Source organism: Larus michahellis, chromosome 2 (genome assembly GCF_964199755.1).
Source record: "Larus michahellis chromosome 2, bLarMic1.1, whole genome shotgun sequence".
In the NCBI taxonomy this organism is placed as follows: Eukaryota; Metazoa; Chordata; class Aves; order Charadriiformes; family Laridae; genus Larus; species Larus michahellis.
The window spans coordinates 54,408,785-54,425,854 of record NC_133897.1 but is presented as its reverse complement, the minus strand read 5'-3'; the positions used below and the strand labels follow the sequence as shown (position 1 = coordinate 54,425,854).

Here is a 17,070-nt window from a genome sequence, read left to right as displayed (position 1 = left end):
TTGTTTGTATAGAACGCTAAATAAAATGTTAATTTTCATTGCATATTAATTGGTATAAATACAGGTATGCAGTGGATTTGGCTTTCCCATTCAATTGAAAATGTTCACTTGAAAAGGTAATTTAAAGTATTCAAATTTAAAGGTATTTTAGGTGAAAATTTAACAAAAATTGAGAATTTTACATAGGTTTTGTTTTAACACATTCCTTAATCACATTAAAAATATCTTGTTACACCTCTTAGAGGACAGCAGTATGAAGTATCTTGTATTCAAAATGTGGATATGAAAGATGAATCTGTGTTCTGTCATTTTAGGAATACCGAAAGTTGCACAGTGTAACTTCAGGCTGCCTTTGCGGCTAGTTTGCTCTCCAGCCCAACCTTCAAAAGCAGCAAACCACAAGATAACTATTGATACCAATAAACCTCCCGTCAGTTTTCTCACCATTTTTCCAGGTAGGTTTTAAAATTTGTCAATAACAGGAAAATGTGTTAGGAACTCCAACAGGAATTGTTTATCCATGTGAGGTAATGAGGTGATTAACAAAGCTAATGTTAGAATGTTTAAACAGTATATTTTGAAAGAAATGATGACATAATATTTCAGTAATAATCCACCTGGGCTAGTATATCTGTCTCTGGTAAAACTGCAGATTTCTTTACCCACTGGACATGATATAGATCTAATTCTTATGTATCCAGAAAAACATTTTACATAAAATTGTATCAGTGGTGTTGTAATCTTCTGTAACCAGAAAACACGGGCATTCGTTTAAAAAAAAGATAAGCAGGGTGAAGCAAAAATGGTAAATGTTATATGTAAGGGGTGCAGTTACTTTGGAGGAGGATTTATGGAGTTCTTGATATATTGGTCTGGAGCTGATCTTATTTAATAATTTCATTAGCCTTCATGGACCCAAAAGAAGACATGTACTTAGTGATATTTTCTGATGCGCAAACCTGAGCTACATTCTATATTCATGAGAATATTAAAATGGTATGAAGGAGAAATTAGATGCCATTTAGGACTGGAAAAACGAGGAGGAAACTGAGTACTATAAAGTGTAATGTTATGAAAATATTATCTGCTGTGATTATGTGCTCATAATTTGGAAGAGAGAGAGGAGGTGGAAGTTACCACAGGAATACTCTGTGGTACAATATAGTACAATCATAAGCAAACAATTAAGAAATGAGGATGCATTAGACAAAATGTTTCCATGCAGGAAAACTAATATCATGTTACTATGCACTGGCACACTGAGTGCTGGTTGCTGATATTAAATAAAAATTAATTCAGACTCAAAAGTGTAGAAAAAGGCTGTGAACACTATCTAGGGATTTGAAGAGGAGAATTAAAAGAAAGTGACTCATTTAGCTTAATAAAACACAGGCAAAAAAAGGGAATACAGTTGCCTTCAGTAAATGTTTTGTGGCTGTATCATGGATCTAGACGATCGTATTAGCACAAGAAGAAATGAATAAACAGGGCTTATAAAGTGATTGTGAATAAATTCAGTCTGGCAGCGATTAAGTTTCTGAACTTCAGAGGACTAAGGTTCTGGAACAGTTTTCTGAGAACTGGATGGGCCAACAACTTTAATATGATATTTTTAAGGTGGAGCTGCACTTCTTTTTTTGAAAAGCTTGTAGAGTACATTTGTCTGAGAGCAGTGGAGTAGGCGTGGTTGGGTTTTTTGGTAGCCTGATGTTTTTCACTTTGCGGGTATATATACCTTTTCTCTCAAATGATGGGCTGTGTAATACTTGAAACAGGGAAACTTTTTTTCAAAGGTCTGCACTTTAGGATTTTAATCATAGGCTTCCATTATGGCTAAGTGATAATGCTTTCAAAATAGAGCATTGTATTTTATTTTTGACCTGGGGAAGCATTGTTGAAAATATAACACAAAGCATAGGCCTAATGTGTTCCAGAAGAAGGTATTAAAATCTTCTGATTTCTGTTCATCCCTTTTTTGGGGCGGGGAGGGAGGAGGAACCATGCTGTTTACAATGTGATCTGTGAAGGAACTTTGGATTTTTGGTGTACTCAATAAAAATTGTATCTCTTCTACTCCCTGTTTTGCCTTGTTTTTAGGGGAAGGTTGGAAGGAGAGGTGACATGGAATAGTTTTTAAAATATGGTACTCTAAAATTGGGCCTTTTAAGCTGGTATGATCCACTGCATGGAATGAAAAGGAAGGTGGGCATGCATGGACTTTGCAGAGTAGCTAGTTTTAGAAAGCTAGATGTTTGTTGTGCTCTGTACTGAAAGGTGGAAAGAGAGCGTGCTTAAACATTTTCATGGTAATTTCCACATAATTTTTGCCTAAATATCTGAATTAAAGGTGAGCTTGCATCCAGTAAAAGGTGATTGATAGCCTTTGGGCTGTACACTAATCACAATTCTTTTTAGATGGTACAGACAGAACCTTTGAGAAATCTGCCTTTTGTTTCCAGGCTGGGGAAGAACAACAGTGTGCGTCTCAGTTTCCACCTGTGAATGAAGGGAGGGTTATACCAAACTACTACTGATGTTCTTTACTTATGAGCCCTAAGATGGGGAGCAGCCTCATCCAGAGTGCCTTTCCCAAATTGCGCATGCAAAATTTGATATGGTCCTGGCTATGGCTTGAGGTTTGTTGAATACCTGTGTCGGATTATAGAAAGTTGTACTCAACTCTCTCTTTCAGACTTTGTTGATCCGTCTGAGGATGACCAGGCAAATGTTCTGGGATTTCAGTTTTTAACTGGGTCAAAAACCACTCTTCTTGCTTCAAAAACATCACGTAAGTGCTATTTAGTATTAATGTAAAAGAGGCTTGATCATCAGTTAATGTATGTACAAAATGAGTATGCGGACCATACAAATAAGGATCACAACCGTGTGAGAATTCGCACAGGAGTTTCAAAGTGTTAACTGACTGTTTCTTATTCCCTCTCAGTATCTAGTTACTTTACTAGGGAAGACACAAAATTTTATAACAAAACCAAAAATCATACTCAAGATATAGTACATCATGGTGACAGTTCTCTGAAAAAAATGGATTTTCTTCAAGTTTTTAGCAATGTTTTTATTCATTAATTAATATTGTTATTGTAATAATGGAAAAACAACTCTTTTCCTCAAAGGTATTTCAACATCTGTGTTTGGAAGTAGTCATCTACTGGAATTTTTGAATGGGACTAAAACCAGGTTTCTAACTCTCCACTGACTTTCAGTAATCCTTGACCTTAATGAGGCATCAGGCCATACTTAGTTGCTTCTCTACATCTAAGTAAATGCCTGTCTCTATCTTTAGATGCCTGTATGTCTTTGGAAGTGTAGGATCATGGATTCAATAGGCTTCCTATTATGCTTACAGAATGTAAGAACATGCATGTAGCTATGCTGTTACCTGGTCCAGTGCAGTTTATGAATTAAGTAGTCATGTTCCAACCACCTGTGTGTTTGTGCTCTTTAAAAAAAAGATTGGTTCTCTTCATTTTGCCAAGTTTATGGTCTTGCCCTGTGTGGGTGCACAACTTGCTTAGCTCTTTCTTGGCATGCACGTTGGAACCAAATCAGTTCAATTGTGTTTAGTGTTTTCCTTGCCAGCAGAGGACAAAGTCTTCATTTAATACAGCAGACTAACAAATTGAAAAGCTAGAATACCTATTGCGCATTGCAGAGAGTTCAAATGAAACACTGTGTGAATTCTTCATGAAAACTGTTTTGAGTGAGAAATCTGAATCTAGTTTGTTGATGTGAAATTCTTTCAACACAAGAATAATCTGCCTCACTGTTTTCAAAAATTGGTATTCATGATGGGTTATATAAATACTGGTGGCGTCAGCTGTGAGCTATAAGACAATATTTAATACCTTTTCTAATGTAATCAAATGTGTTAAAAACAGAAACCATCTGGAGAGTAACTTTCATGGTACCAAGAATCACTTTACATTTCTAAGGCTCAAATCCCTTTGTATTGGTTTGCGTAGGCATTATTTGCATGTCTTTTTATTGTTAGTTTGTTTTTAATATTTGTTTAAATAGTAGATCTTAAACAGTTTAAACTAACTGGACATGCAATGATAGTTTCTGAAAACTAAAGAATGCAAAGGATTTATAAATAACTATTCTTTTCTGGATTACAATTTCAGTCTTTCATTTGGACTTTGTTTTGCATAGTTACTATGTAAGATAGTTGCATAGATGCTGTGTAAGGGAAAAACTTGTGTCTATGTAATGAATGTGTTTTAGCTTCTAGTGATGCTATAACTTTTAATTCCCCCACCCCAAACCATCAAGCTTTTCCTCTCAGGTTTGTTTATTCACTAGCTAGGAATGACACTTGCAGTCTTACTATAAACTTTCCCACACTGCTTTACTTGTGAAGTTCACTTTACAAAGGAGATTCAAAATGTCTGTTTCTCTTAGAGTGACTACTCATTTCTTGTGCCTGGGAATCCTTACTTTAGAAACCGAATGAGTTGTTGATGCCACCTTCCATGTTAGCAGCCTGTTTCCTGCATCCCCTTCATGGATTGGATTGGGTTGGTTACAGAATTTCTTAGGTGCTTTGCTTATTTGAAATGTTACCTAAGTAAAACTTTTTTTTTAATATTTTAAAAGGTCTGATACTCAAGCATAATTCAGAATATTTTTTTTAACAGAGACTATCCATAATACAAAAGCATTGTTTGCTAGAATTTCACGATATTAAAATGTATGTACTTGGGTGGACAGAACTTCTATGGAGCTAATGAATGCAGATGAAATTATGTATTATTTGGGAGATCCTTATTCTGCTATGTAATTTAACACTGGTTTTGTACTTTGTAAAAGTGCTTATGCAGCATTATCATTGCAGAAGTGTTCTTAAAAAAAAAAAAAATCTATGTGCAGATAAATAGTGACTAAAACTAATGGGATTTCAGGAAAGTAAAAAAGTTTATTGGGACTGATCAATCCTTATTTCTATTTTTCCATGAAAGAAGTTAATCTTGTACAATGGAAGAAATATTTTTCCATATCCCTTATCAAATGGACCTTAAGTTCTCAATGGGGAGAACTGCATGTAGGAATGAAAGTCTCCAGGTTCAGTTGGGTTTCACTGCTGAAGCTGCAAATGTGAATGACTTCTGTTTTCACATTTGGTTTTAATTGTATTAGCAAATCCATTTTGAACAGTGTAGTAATTGAAGATATTACTTTAGCCTGTGAAGAGCACTGCTGCAAAGAAGCCCAGCCTGAAGTTCATTTTGACAGTTAATACATATTAAAAAGAAGCTTTCCCCATGTAGATTAAGGTTTTAATGTTGTGGGGTTTTTTTTTTTCTGAAATTTTTTTAAAACTGTCTTTTAAAGTGTAAAGAAGGCTTGACTGCTAATTGTGGCTTGCTTCTTTTCTGCTGATGCGGGCTTCCTAGCTGTGAACTGAATCTTCTAGACTTCAGATAACCTACTGGCAAGACAACCATTCTTAATGGCGGTTGTGTTAGTTTGACAACCCGTTGCAGTGTTAAAAGCCTTTGTAAGCTGTGTAATCTGTTGGTCCTCCTCAGTCTGCCGCTTTTCTGAAAATCTATTGTAACCGAGCTTATTTTAACAAAAATCTAAGAGGTTGGATTAACACTTGTTCTATAACTAGTATTAAAGCACAGGATGAGCAGAAGCACGGATATTTCTTTAGTTTTTTCATTGTATTTCTGTTTAAAGCGTGTGTTTAGTACAACTAAAGATTCTCAGTTTCCTACAGTTTCTAAATCTAATTTGCCTTTCTTGAGAGCTGGAACATCATGTAAAGCAAATGACTGCAATGCTCTCTACTCAGGCCATGGTAAAATTAGATTGTGTTTGTATTGACCAACAAACAATGTATGGAAACTAAATGTGCATTTTGGAGGAAATTAGTTTTATCCATTTTAAACCATTAATGTATTAGATATGTCAATTATAAATGGAATGACTGTTGATTTGGCCTGAAAACATCTGAGCTAATTTCCCTCAAGGAAAAATCACTTAAGGCAAAGTATGATGATACATCCAACTAAGTCCAGCCATTACATTCTGAGTGTTTAAAAAATGGATATTAGGTTGAATGTTATCTTTAGCAGATGGTGTTCTTTTCTTTAACAGGCATGTTTTTAAATAAAACTTGCTTCTTTCCTGTTACACTGTAAACAGAATTTGTCATTCTCTATTCAGTGAAATACGTATCCTGGGAATGGTGCCAGTGGTACAGTCAAACAATCTTGAATTACTAATGTTGAGAAAATTTTAAATAAGTACATTCAAGATCTAAAGAATCTAGTTAATTTGATTTACTGTGAACCTTGTTAACAAGGGCAAAAAAAGAACTAGTTTGTATCAAACCCCAGCATCTCTTTTTCCTCACTCATAACTGCATTTCTGTCTATCCGTTTGGATAAGGTATTGGTAGATGAATAGGGAAAAGAAATAAGGAACTGTTGTTTGATAGTATTTATCTGAAAAGAAAACGAAAATTAAAATGCTGCTGTGATTTTTCCACCGTGTTTTACTCTCAACATATAGTTAATTCTGATTTCCTGGTAACTGAAGAGAGGATTGTACAAATGTGGACCGGAAACAACAGAAACAAAATCTCATCCCACTAGCGTGGTAATTTGAAATTCACTAAAATTGATAAGTTAAATGAATTTGCTGGGACAGATAACACTGGCTAACAGGATTTGTTTTTTCACTTCAGTTTATATTACCACTTTTGCTTCTACACTAAGCGATTTTTACAAAGCCGTAGTGTGTAGATGGATAAAAATCTCCTACTAATTTTAGGTGTATCTAGAGTGAAGCATCAAACTATCAACTAAATATTGCCTATGACTAGTTGGAGCAATACTTTTCCTACTAGAAGGTATCCTAGGAGGTAGAGATGTAATAAAAATTATATTGACTGTATTAACTAAGAACTCAATAACCATTTCCAAAAGACATTTAAGATTTTAGGTGGATTGGAGTTGGTTTGTTACCACTCTTATCAGATGCTTAGGATGCTGTGTTTCTGTCAATGTCCAAAGCAAATTGAGCCTGATTCTGCCTCCAACCCTAAGAAAAGCTCACTAAGGTTGCGTTATGGCAGGGAATTGCAGACACTGTTGTTACGATTTATAATCATCCAGTAATTCCCTTGTTTCCTTATTATGGTAGTGCTTCATACTTTTGTGTTCTTCATGGACAGGCTCATACTCTGAAGTAAGTAGTCCTGAAGCGAGAAATACTTTCATTTTCTACTACAAAATTACCTGTTAAAGTTAGGATAAAAGAGAGAGTATTTAGGACTGACATCAATAAAATGCAATTATTTCTTTAACACTTGTGACATGTGTCTCTTACAAAAATCTCATATAGACTTTGGATACAGTTAGCAAGTTAAATCTATATGTTATCTAAACTATGTTGTATAGTGAATGTGTGTGGCTTAAATGTGTGTTTATTAGTTGTGTATTTGTTCTTGTTCTCAAAGAGCGATATAGGATCCAGAGTGATCAGTTAGAAGACCTTTGGCTGATAACAAAAGAGCTCACGCTTCGACTCGAGGAACATTTTAAGAAGCAAAACTGCAAAGATTTTGCATGTACCTTTTCTGGTTCAATACCCCTGCAAGAATATTTTGAACTAATCGATAGACATTTTGAGGTATGTTATGTAATATGTGAATCGTTAATGTTCTAGTTTAAAAATTGTTCGTATGTTAGTACTATGCTATCACAGGCATTCGGCTTTCAGAAAATAGTTGCATCTAAGATAGTGCTGGAAAAATGTCGTCATTCGGTTTTTAACATACGGAGTATGCCTTGCCTCGCCTCTGAAACAATCCTTGTGATTTGCAGAGTGCAAGTAGCTGGTGTGCAGTCTGCAAATGGTACAAATTATAGTACTAGTATTTGCCCTTCTGCTCACTGCCTGTACAGAAGCCATGGGTTCTTCATTCACTAACGTCATGTTATTTGTAAAATTGTTTCTAAAATTTGTCCTTAGTTTCGGGCTATTTTACTCTTCTGTAATAATGAAGCCATGAGCATTTTTTTTTTTTTCACTGAATCATCCTGGTAATTACATAAAAAGTCCTTTCACGTTTTAAAAAAAACTGACTGCCCTTGTAGGATTAGCATTGGAGTCTCAAGGAAGTTTACCAGATCAAATATAAAATAAATGTAATTACTTTTTCCTGTTCGGTCATGCAGATGACAATGAATAATCTCCAGTAGTTCAGCTAGCTTGTAGAAATAGCTAGTAAAATAAAATATATGCACTCCTTCCACCTACTGCTTTTCCAGTAAAAAAAAAAAAATAGGTATTTGAAAATTTCTATTAAACTCATTAACGGGCAAAAGCAGCAACATATGTATGTAAGAGAAATACCATTGGATGTTCTTTTATGCTGCCAACTTTTCTGTGAGATGGAGCTATCACCACACAGAAAGATGGAAGTGGTAGTTGGGATTCTCTGGGATTTGTAAAGGAGTCAGCCTAGACCCAAGTCTGTCTCTCAAGCTCATGAGTTGTTATTCTGTTAGTCTTTCAATTAATTTGAAATTCAAAAAGTTTGGGTTTTTTAGTGACTGGTATTGTAGAAATACCTTAAACATAGGCTTCATTAATTTGTATCACAAGCTTAAATACATTGAAGTTTGAAAGATAGGTGTGATTGCTGCAATGCTAAGTTAGGATCTAATTGTGTTGCAGCTGGCTATTTTGAAGTTTCTGAAATTTTACAATAATTATCTGATCTAAAAAGTATCAAATGATCTATCAAGGGGATCCTAATGCTTCCATTCCTCTAAGTTTCAACACACTCTTTTTTGGCAAGCTTGGGAGAATATTACCTGAGATGTCCCTTTTTTCCTCCTACTTCTAGAAAAGCTGCATAGTGTTTCTTTTTCTCGTAGCTTCTCTGAGCTCTCCTTCATAATTATGTACTGACAGAATGGTATGTTTGCATATTTTTAAATATAATCTGTTTCCTAAATTTAGGAAACTTAATTTTTCTGCTCATTTTTGGGCCCTTTAAACTGGATGTGTGTCGTAACGCTCACATCTGGAAAGCTATGTGTCTTAATGTTTCTTTTGGTAACTTCTGCTAGTTACAGCATGTCAACCGTACAGAGGAGTCCCAGCTTTTTGAAAGACATACCTTTATTTATGGATTTTTGTGTTAGAGGCACGTACTGGAAAATGGTAAGGTGATTAAAAGATAAAAATAGATGAATTCTTATTGTCTGGGCTTTTGGTGTACAATGTTGTTCAAAGTTGAGTGAGCACTTCAAGAAAGTTTGTTGCTATAGCTGATCAGTATGTATAAAAGGAAAAAGGATTTCACTTCAGAAAAAGGCAGTCATTCAAACAGTACATAATATAGAACTTTTATCCATGCTTCAGGGAATAACCATTTAATTTCTACTGCAATGAATATCAAGTCCAATATGCTGTGTCCATATGTCATAAATAGCACGCCAAACCAAGAAGAAGCCTTGAGGTCCTGGTGGTGAAATCTCACTCTTGTTATTAGGCTTCTTGATAAGATATTTATGCATTTTCACGGATTATTGTAGCTGTTGACAATTAGGTTTTATTTCAGTGACAAATGATAATTCTTGAAAATGTTAATAAGCCTCATGAGGAGTGTAAAATATGAAACTGGTATAAATTACATTGTCATATTTGAGTAATACACACTACTCTCCCAAAAATTTTACTGTCATTCTCATGTTTCATTTGGAATGTATATACATAATGCATATGACCCTTAACCTGAATTCTTAAAAACCCTTAAATTGCAGCTACGTTTGAATGCTGAAAAATTTCAGGAGCTGCTGTCTGAAAGGGCTGTACAGTTTCGAGCTATTGAGCGGCGATTGCTGACACGATTCAAAGACAAAACTCCTGCTCCTCTTCAACATCTGGACACCTTGCTAGAAGGAACATTCAGAGAGGTCAGTACAGTTTGATTATGAGCCTAACCTTTCTTTATGTTGTTGGTAAAACTTAGCTTAAAGCATATAAGCTATGCTTTCCTGGTTACGTTTACCATCCAAGAGACCAGGAAGCAGTAATTTGTTTAACCTAATATTCCCTGTAACTTTCCAGATGATTTGCAATAGTTTTATTTAATCTGCGACCACAAAATCTTTGCTCCTGGGTCACACCAGCTTGACAGCACATCATTCTTTCCTAACTGATGTTGATAGTGTAAATATTTTATAGTTCATGTGAAAGTATTTTATAGTTCATAGCTTGTGTAAATATTTTATGGTACACTGTAAACTGGTGGAATGGCTTGGCTGGTGTAATATTCACAACAAAATTGTCTGAGGCTGACCATGTCCTTCCTTACGGGGATTTTATGTTCTAATCATTTCAGAATGTGATAGCTGCAGAAGAACAATGTTTTTAAAAAAATCCATTCCTAAACCATCCCCATACTGGAAGTATACAAGGAATAAAGCATTTTTTCTTCCTTTTCCTGCCTCAACCCTGCATTGCGTTAGATTAACCCTTGTTTCATGATGTGTCCCCTTTGCTAAGAAGTTACTTTATGCGTTTTGTGCTTTTCTGTTGGAAGATCTGTTTTTACTTTCTAACATGCCTTGTTAGAGAAGCGCAGTCACAATTAGATTCCTTATTGGTAAGACTTACCTTTATGTGCTGTTGTATGTCACAACAATTAAAAAGCAAAGGTGTTAAGGAAAACTATTTTTCCTTACTGTTTGCTCTAAGAAAACATTTCTCTAAATTGGAGAAAACTGCCTTTTGATGTATGATCACACGTGAGTCAGATTCACCTTTATGTCAGTCTTTACTGTGAATGAGTTAACTATGAGATGCTCTAAGTTTGAAAGTGGGGGTTTTCTGGTTACTTTAAGAAATACTAGGTATTGTTGTGATAGATGGGTGATTCTTTCACGCTTTGAAATGGCATGACTAAATCAGCCCTAAAGATAAAACAAAAGTGAGTCTCTTGAGTCTGCTCTTGCTGTGTAGAACTGTTGCCTTTAAATTTAAAAGCAACTGGGTTGTGCTTGACCGTTTTTTTTATGCAGTTGAATTGAAAGATGAGTTCTGAGAACATGACAAAAATCAGGCAGTTGAAATAGATACATATTGCAGAAGCTTATTTTATAAGGTACTTTGAACCAAAATTAGACGGGTACTTTTCTTAACAATTACCTTTGTAAGCTTTTTTAGTTAGAGCTAGTGTAGTTGAAAGGAGAGTGAGGAGAAAGATTTCTTTCTGGAGAAAAAATGGAACAAATATTTTGCCACATTTGTGAAAACTTTGTTTTAGGCAAGCTCACGTGTTTCTTGGTAGATTTCCTTTGTCATCTTCCTTTGTTGATGTGAATCCCCTTGCAACAAAGAAATGTTGTTATTATTAGTACAAACAAATGTGTAGTAAAGTAGTAATTACCCTAGAGACCCCACTGCTGCATATGTTGTTTTGAAAGTAAGATCTGTGGTAGGATTTTAATACTGCCTCTTTGCTATGTGGGAGAAATTAAATTGCTTGATGATGCATTTCCTATATTGGAAAAGACCTTGTTTTCTTTAATTCAATATAATCTTCTGTCTTTATTTGAACAAGTATATCTAATGCATATAGTTGAAGTATTCAAAATATAGTACATATGTTTTCAGTAAAGGAATAATGAGGCCTGATAAATATGAACAGTATAAAGTCTCACTCCAAAAATTCCTTTAAGCGTGTAGCCTTTTTGACATTCAAATTAATATGTATTATTAAATATAAGTATTTTTGAGAATACTGCTTTTCAGAAGAATTGTTCAAACAAGTTGTCTCTCTTTTTCCTTTTGGAAAGTTATCTGTTTCAAGTGCCATGGTTGTGTTTAGTAGTTTTCCTAATGCAGAATGCATTCAATGAAGAATGATGATCCGTACCCCATAGACTCTAGTGAAATGACTCTTACTTGCTGTATTCAACTCTGAATAAGTGATGTAGAAGTTCTAGGGGGGTTTTGGTAATAAAATAGATATAACAAATCCCACAATAAAATACTCTGTTAGAAAATAAATTTATTTTTATTCTTACCATTGTCTGAGAATCTCATCTCCTCTCTTATGTTAAGTATTTTTATAATGAGAAAAGAAAAAATTGCATTGTTTTATCCCCTTGTTTTTCACTAGAGCAATTGTTATGTACAAAGAGAGGTCTTGTTACTTTTTACATTGGGTTTTGCAGTCAGAACGGAAATGTATATGTTTTGGTTTTATAGTATATTCCAAACCTTTTCATCTAGAACAGAAAGGAGTTTCCAGTTAGTGTAAGTGTGTGATCTTATTATTCTTTTGAATTCAGAATCTCTGGGGCTTGGGCTCTGTATGAATTACATTCTTAATATAGTAACTATTATAGGTTAGGATTTTTTTTTTTAAATTGAATCTATAATGCTATAACCTATTCAAATCAATAGGGACATAAAGGTGCTGCTTCTTGCTTCCCTTATTTACTTGCACCAGAACAGTTATACAGCAGATAGATAATCTTTGTGTGAACAGCCTTTTTAATACAAATGGTGAATATTCAGCTCATGTAGTTTCATTGCCTAGATGTGATACGTACCTAATTTAAGTGTGCTCTGTTCAGTTTCTTTGCCCATCTGCAAATTGTTATGAATTGCAAACTGATTTAAATTTTACAACTGAAGTGGATCGTAAAAGTTAATTTTCAGATCTTCAACTTCAAGTAAAAGTTGTGTTTGTGTGATACAGAAGTAGATGTACACGTTTGTCAAACCTATAGATACCAAATCAGAAAAATTTAATCAAGCTACATCGGATTCTCTGTTAAAAAGCATTTCTATTTATGTACTAAATTTTTCTATTGGTCCTTGTACATTACCAACAAGGCAAGATGTATTTAGTGCTACAACAAAGTTAATAATGGCTTTATTATAAAGAAACCAGCCTATTATAAAGAAACTAAAACTTTTAATCTTCACAATAACAGAGAAATGTGTAAGCAGGAATTGGTGTGCACAATGCTGAAAAGCTTGCGTTTGATTTTTATAGTCCTGTTTAATCTTTTGGTGTTCATTTTGGAAGGAAAAGAAAAGCTATTATATACATAGTGGCCTTGTATGTTAGAAGAAGGAAATATTATTCTTGTGATGTTTAGGAATGATTTGTAGGAAGGTGCTATGAAAATAATAGAAAAATCAATTTGCAGTAGATGCTATTTGTATGCCTATTAATTAATTTCTTGATCTCTGGTTAAAAAAATTGCCAGTGCAATTGGACATGCTGCTAGCTCTTCTTCTAAGAAAGGAATTTAATTAGACAAATTCAAAAGCAATTGATCAGTAGTTGTGATTGCATAGATGTTTTGTAGTTTAAAGGGCTTCTAATATGAAATGAGCTTGCAGCAAATTTTGTGGTAGCTGTTGTAAACAGCATGTACTTTGTGTAATGCTCACCTACTAGAGACATGTTATTGCTTGAAAGTGTAATTTAATGATCTTTAATCTCTTCAATGTGTTTTCTGTCATATTAAAGAAAAATCGTAGTTTGTCAGTAGCTGCAGGTGGTTGCCCTGGAATTATAATTTTCATGCATTGACTTTTGATGTACACAATTCGGGTTTCCAGGTACAACCTGGAATTAACAAGTGTCATAAAAATTGGATGGTTCCATTTCTTACTTCAACCCACATATATTTTATCCTAGAGAATCTAAGCAATGCTAGCTGTGTCTAGCTGTAAACTGTGTTTAACCACGTAACCATGTTTAGAAGACTGCTGCAGTTACATTCTTCTAGGGAAAGAGGAGGAAGGATGAATTTGAAACGTGGGGTGGAGTTCTCCTAGGGACTAACTGTTGCTTAACCAATTTTAAGCACTTAAAGCATGAATCTGAGATAAGATTGAACAGTTCAAGTTTACAAAAAAAATTTAGAGACAAAGCAGTCACTTCTGTTGTATTGTATGGGTAGACAGTAAATTATCCATGAGCCAGCAGTGTGCCCCTGTCGCCAAGAAGGCCAACAGAATTCTGGGCTGCATAGGGAAGTGTGGCCAGCAGGTCAAGGGAGGTCATTCTCCCCCTCTACTCTGCACTGGTGAGGCCGCAACTGGAATACTGTGTCTAGCTCTAGGCTCCCCAGTTCAAGAGAGACAGGGAACTACTGGAGAGAGTCCAGCGTAGGGCAACAAAGATGAATGAGGGATTGGAGCATCTCCCTTATGAGGAAAGGCTGAGAGAGCTGGGACTCTTTAGCGTGGAGAAGAGAGGGCTGAGGGGAGACCTTATTAACGTTTACAAGTATCTAAAGGGTGGGTTTAAGGAGGATGGAGCCAGACTCTTTTCCGTGGTGCCCAGTAACAGGACGAGGGGCAACAGGCACAAGTTAGAACATAGGAAGTTCCGTTCAAATACACGGAAAAACTTCTTTACAGTGAGGGTGACAGAGCACTGGAACAGGCTGCCCAGGGAGGTTGTGGAGTCCCCTTCTCTGGAGACTTTCAAGACTCTCCTGGATGCAGTCCTGAGTGATGTGCTTTAGGCAATCCTGCTCTAGCAGGGGAGTTGGACTAGATGATCTCTAGAGGTCCCTTCCAACTCTGAAGATTCCGTGATTCTGTATTACAATAAAAGGTAGCAAAATTAAGACCAAATCGTGAAGCAACAGATTTGTTGTATATCCTCACACTTTCATCATATGGAAGGAATAAGGAATTTCATCATAAGGAAGCATAGCTCCCTTCCTATTCTTTGACACCACTATTGCACGGTACCTCAGTTTTCCCCATGTTCCGAGGCTTCTTCATCCCCAGCCTGCAAAACTACTAACTTGCTTGTGCTCTCTAATACTGATATCTCAACTTTTATCCATGGCTCCAGCATCCCCCTGTCAATTGCTTATTTGTGCTTAAGCCAGTTCACTGGTGCTGTCTGGCAGTAGCCACTGAACCAGCCAAGATGAATGATGTCCCTTGTCTCAGTACAAATAATGTGTCTCCCCTCCCAGTCTGCTGATTTAAAAAATATATAGAGGAGCTTAATGATTTCTGGATCTTCATGCCGCTGTAAAATTTTGTGTGGTCATTAGAAATCGCAGTTACTAGGAATGGACCAACAGAACAAGTCCGACATTAAATGGTCAGCACAGTTGCATACGGTGTCTATTTAGGCTTAGTAACTGCATGTTCTACAACAGAGGGTCTTTGGTTTTGATTGGTGGTACATTTTATCTTTTCTTTCTTTGAGGTACTTTATAAATTTGAGAGCGTCTTGCCATTAGTAAGAGGACCAAACATGCTTTTCTAAACAGAACTGCTAGAACTAATTGATGCTGCAAGTTTGTTCCCTTTATTTTGCTCCTAATTGAGCTATTCTGTCATGGTCATCTTATTTATGTTATTACTGGATAACCTGTCTCACAGAAATACTTGTCTGTAAGCAGCAATGAAGTGGCTTTCAAAGTAACTTTCAGATTTTGCTCTGTAAACAGCTAGAAGTTGTCCAGTTCATTCTGCTCTCTTTAGTATATGTTTTGTATTTATCTTGGCTGGTCTTGGTCTTGCATCTTGTGAGTTCTGTGTATGATTTGCAGCTTGAAGAGATTCATGTGCACAGGAAGTTTTCACTTAAAAACTCTGCTTGAAACAAGAGGAAAAGTTTTCAAATAGTCTATCACATTTCAAGACGTGCTCATAGGTTACTGTTCACAAGGAATAGGAACAAACACATTTCCTATAGATTTTGTTCAGTGTAACCTCCCTCATCTGTTCTCCCTTCAGCATTCCTGTATTGTTTATCTTGTTCATGTAGGTAGCAGCACTGGAAAGTAAGCATAGCATTTCACCATCAGTCTGTTAGAAGTGGTCAACAAATACAATTGCTTCCAGGTAGAGATACCCTGACTCCTCATTTAAAATAAAGAAGGCAGTTCCATCAGGAGGGTGCGTTTTAATTCTTTACATGGCAGTAAACTGTGTAGGAATTTGTTGCCTATGACTGAGAAAGCTTTATCTGCATGTAAGGAAGGGTAGCTGGTTTCCTTGAGGTCTGTGATCTGAGCTGTCCCTCACGTGTACAGCTCTGGATGTTAGCTGGGGGTCTTTAGCATTCAGGAGAGACTTGTGGAGAAACAGATGAATTTTGGGAAGGATTTGGAAGTCAAATGTCTCTAAATGAATGCACTGGTTCTTTTAATTAGTAATGTCACAGGACTTGCCCTTTTTCTTTCATATGACAGTAGATATTGTCAAATATCTAAATGTAAGGATATTTTTTCCTTCTTGTCTAACACTTTTTATCAGTTTTCAGAACAGATCCTTAGCTGATTTAAACCACCATTATTCCAGAATGCCTGATTTATAAGACATGGGGTTCTGGCCCAGTGTTTATTTTCAGAAATTTATGAACTTCATCACACAACTGTTTGTTTGTCGTAGCCTAATTTATACAGAAAGATGGACTATTGCATGTTTTTGAGATGGAATTCATAGCACAATTGCTTAAATTAATGACAGGTGCTAAAACTTAGGACTGGCCCACAGTGTTATGCCACAGTGCAGGATTGATATTTAGGTGTCCTTATGTTCATTGTTTCTGGATAACTTTTCTTGCAACTGATTTGATTCTTTTGGAGCCCTTCAATCCCATGTTATTTTCAGAGTGACACTGAGTAACCGTACTGCCTGACAGGATCTATTCTAGTCTTGAAAGTTGACATTTAAGTAATCAAATCTAAAACTAACTTTGTAGCATTCTTTTTCTAAAAGAAAGAAAAAAATAATTTAGAGCAACACCTGATTAAAGCATGTAGGATCTAACTTGCAGCTTTGTTTAAGTTTACTCCAAAATACACACACAAAAAGAACATTCAGCTTGTGTTAAAGTGTTAACTAAATGGGTTTTTTTTGGTTTTTTTTTTTTTTTTTAGAAAAACATCCAAAAAGAGAAAGCTATGATACAATAAACTTTCAAAGTTAAATGTATGTAGAAAAAGCAAATCTTTTATATCCATGGACAAAATTTAGGAGGCCATGGGAAGTGCACTAAATATTTATGTTTCTTGAGGTTTCATC

At 35.5% G+C, this 17,070-nt stretch overlaps 1 protein-coding gene across 4 annotated transcripts in view; it reads left to right on the top strand.

Moving 5' to 3' along the window:
• BBS9 (Bardet-Biedl syndrome 9) overlaps positions 1–17,070 on the top strand; it is a 298,867-nt gene that overhangs the window by 72,570 nt on the left and 209,227 nt on the right. For all 4 annotated transcript variants that reach the window (XM_074575478.1, XM_074575477.1, XM_074575479.1 and 1 more), the window contains 4 exons: positions 315–455; positions 2,693–2,788; positions 7,487–7,659; positions 9,804–9,956. In XM_074575478.1, coding sequence (XP_074431579.1) covers positions 315–455; positions 2,693–2,788; positions 7,487–7,659; positions 9,804–9,956 — 563 coding nt within the window. The remainder of the gene's footprint in view (positions 1–314; positions 456–2,692; positions 2,789–7,486; positions 7,660–9,803; positions 9,957–17,070) is intronic.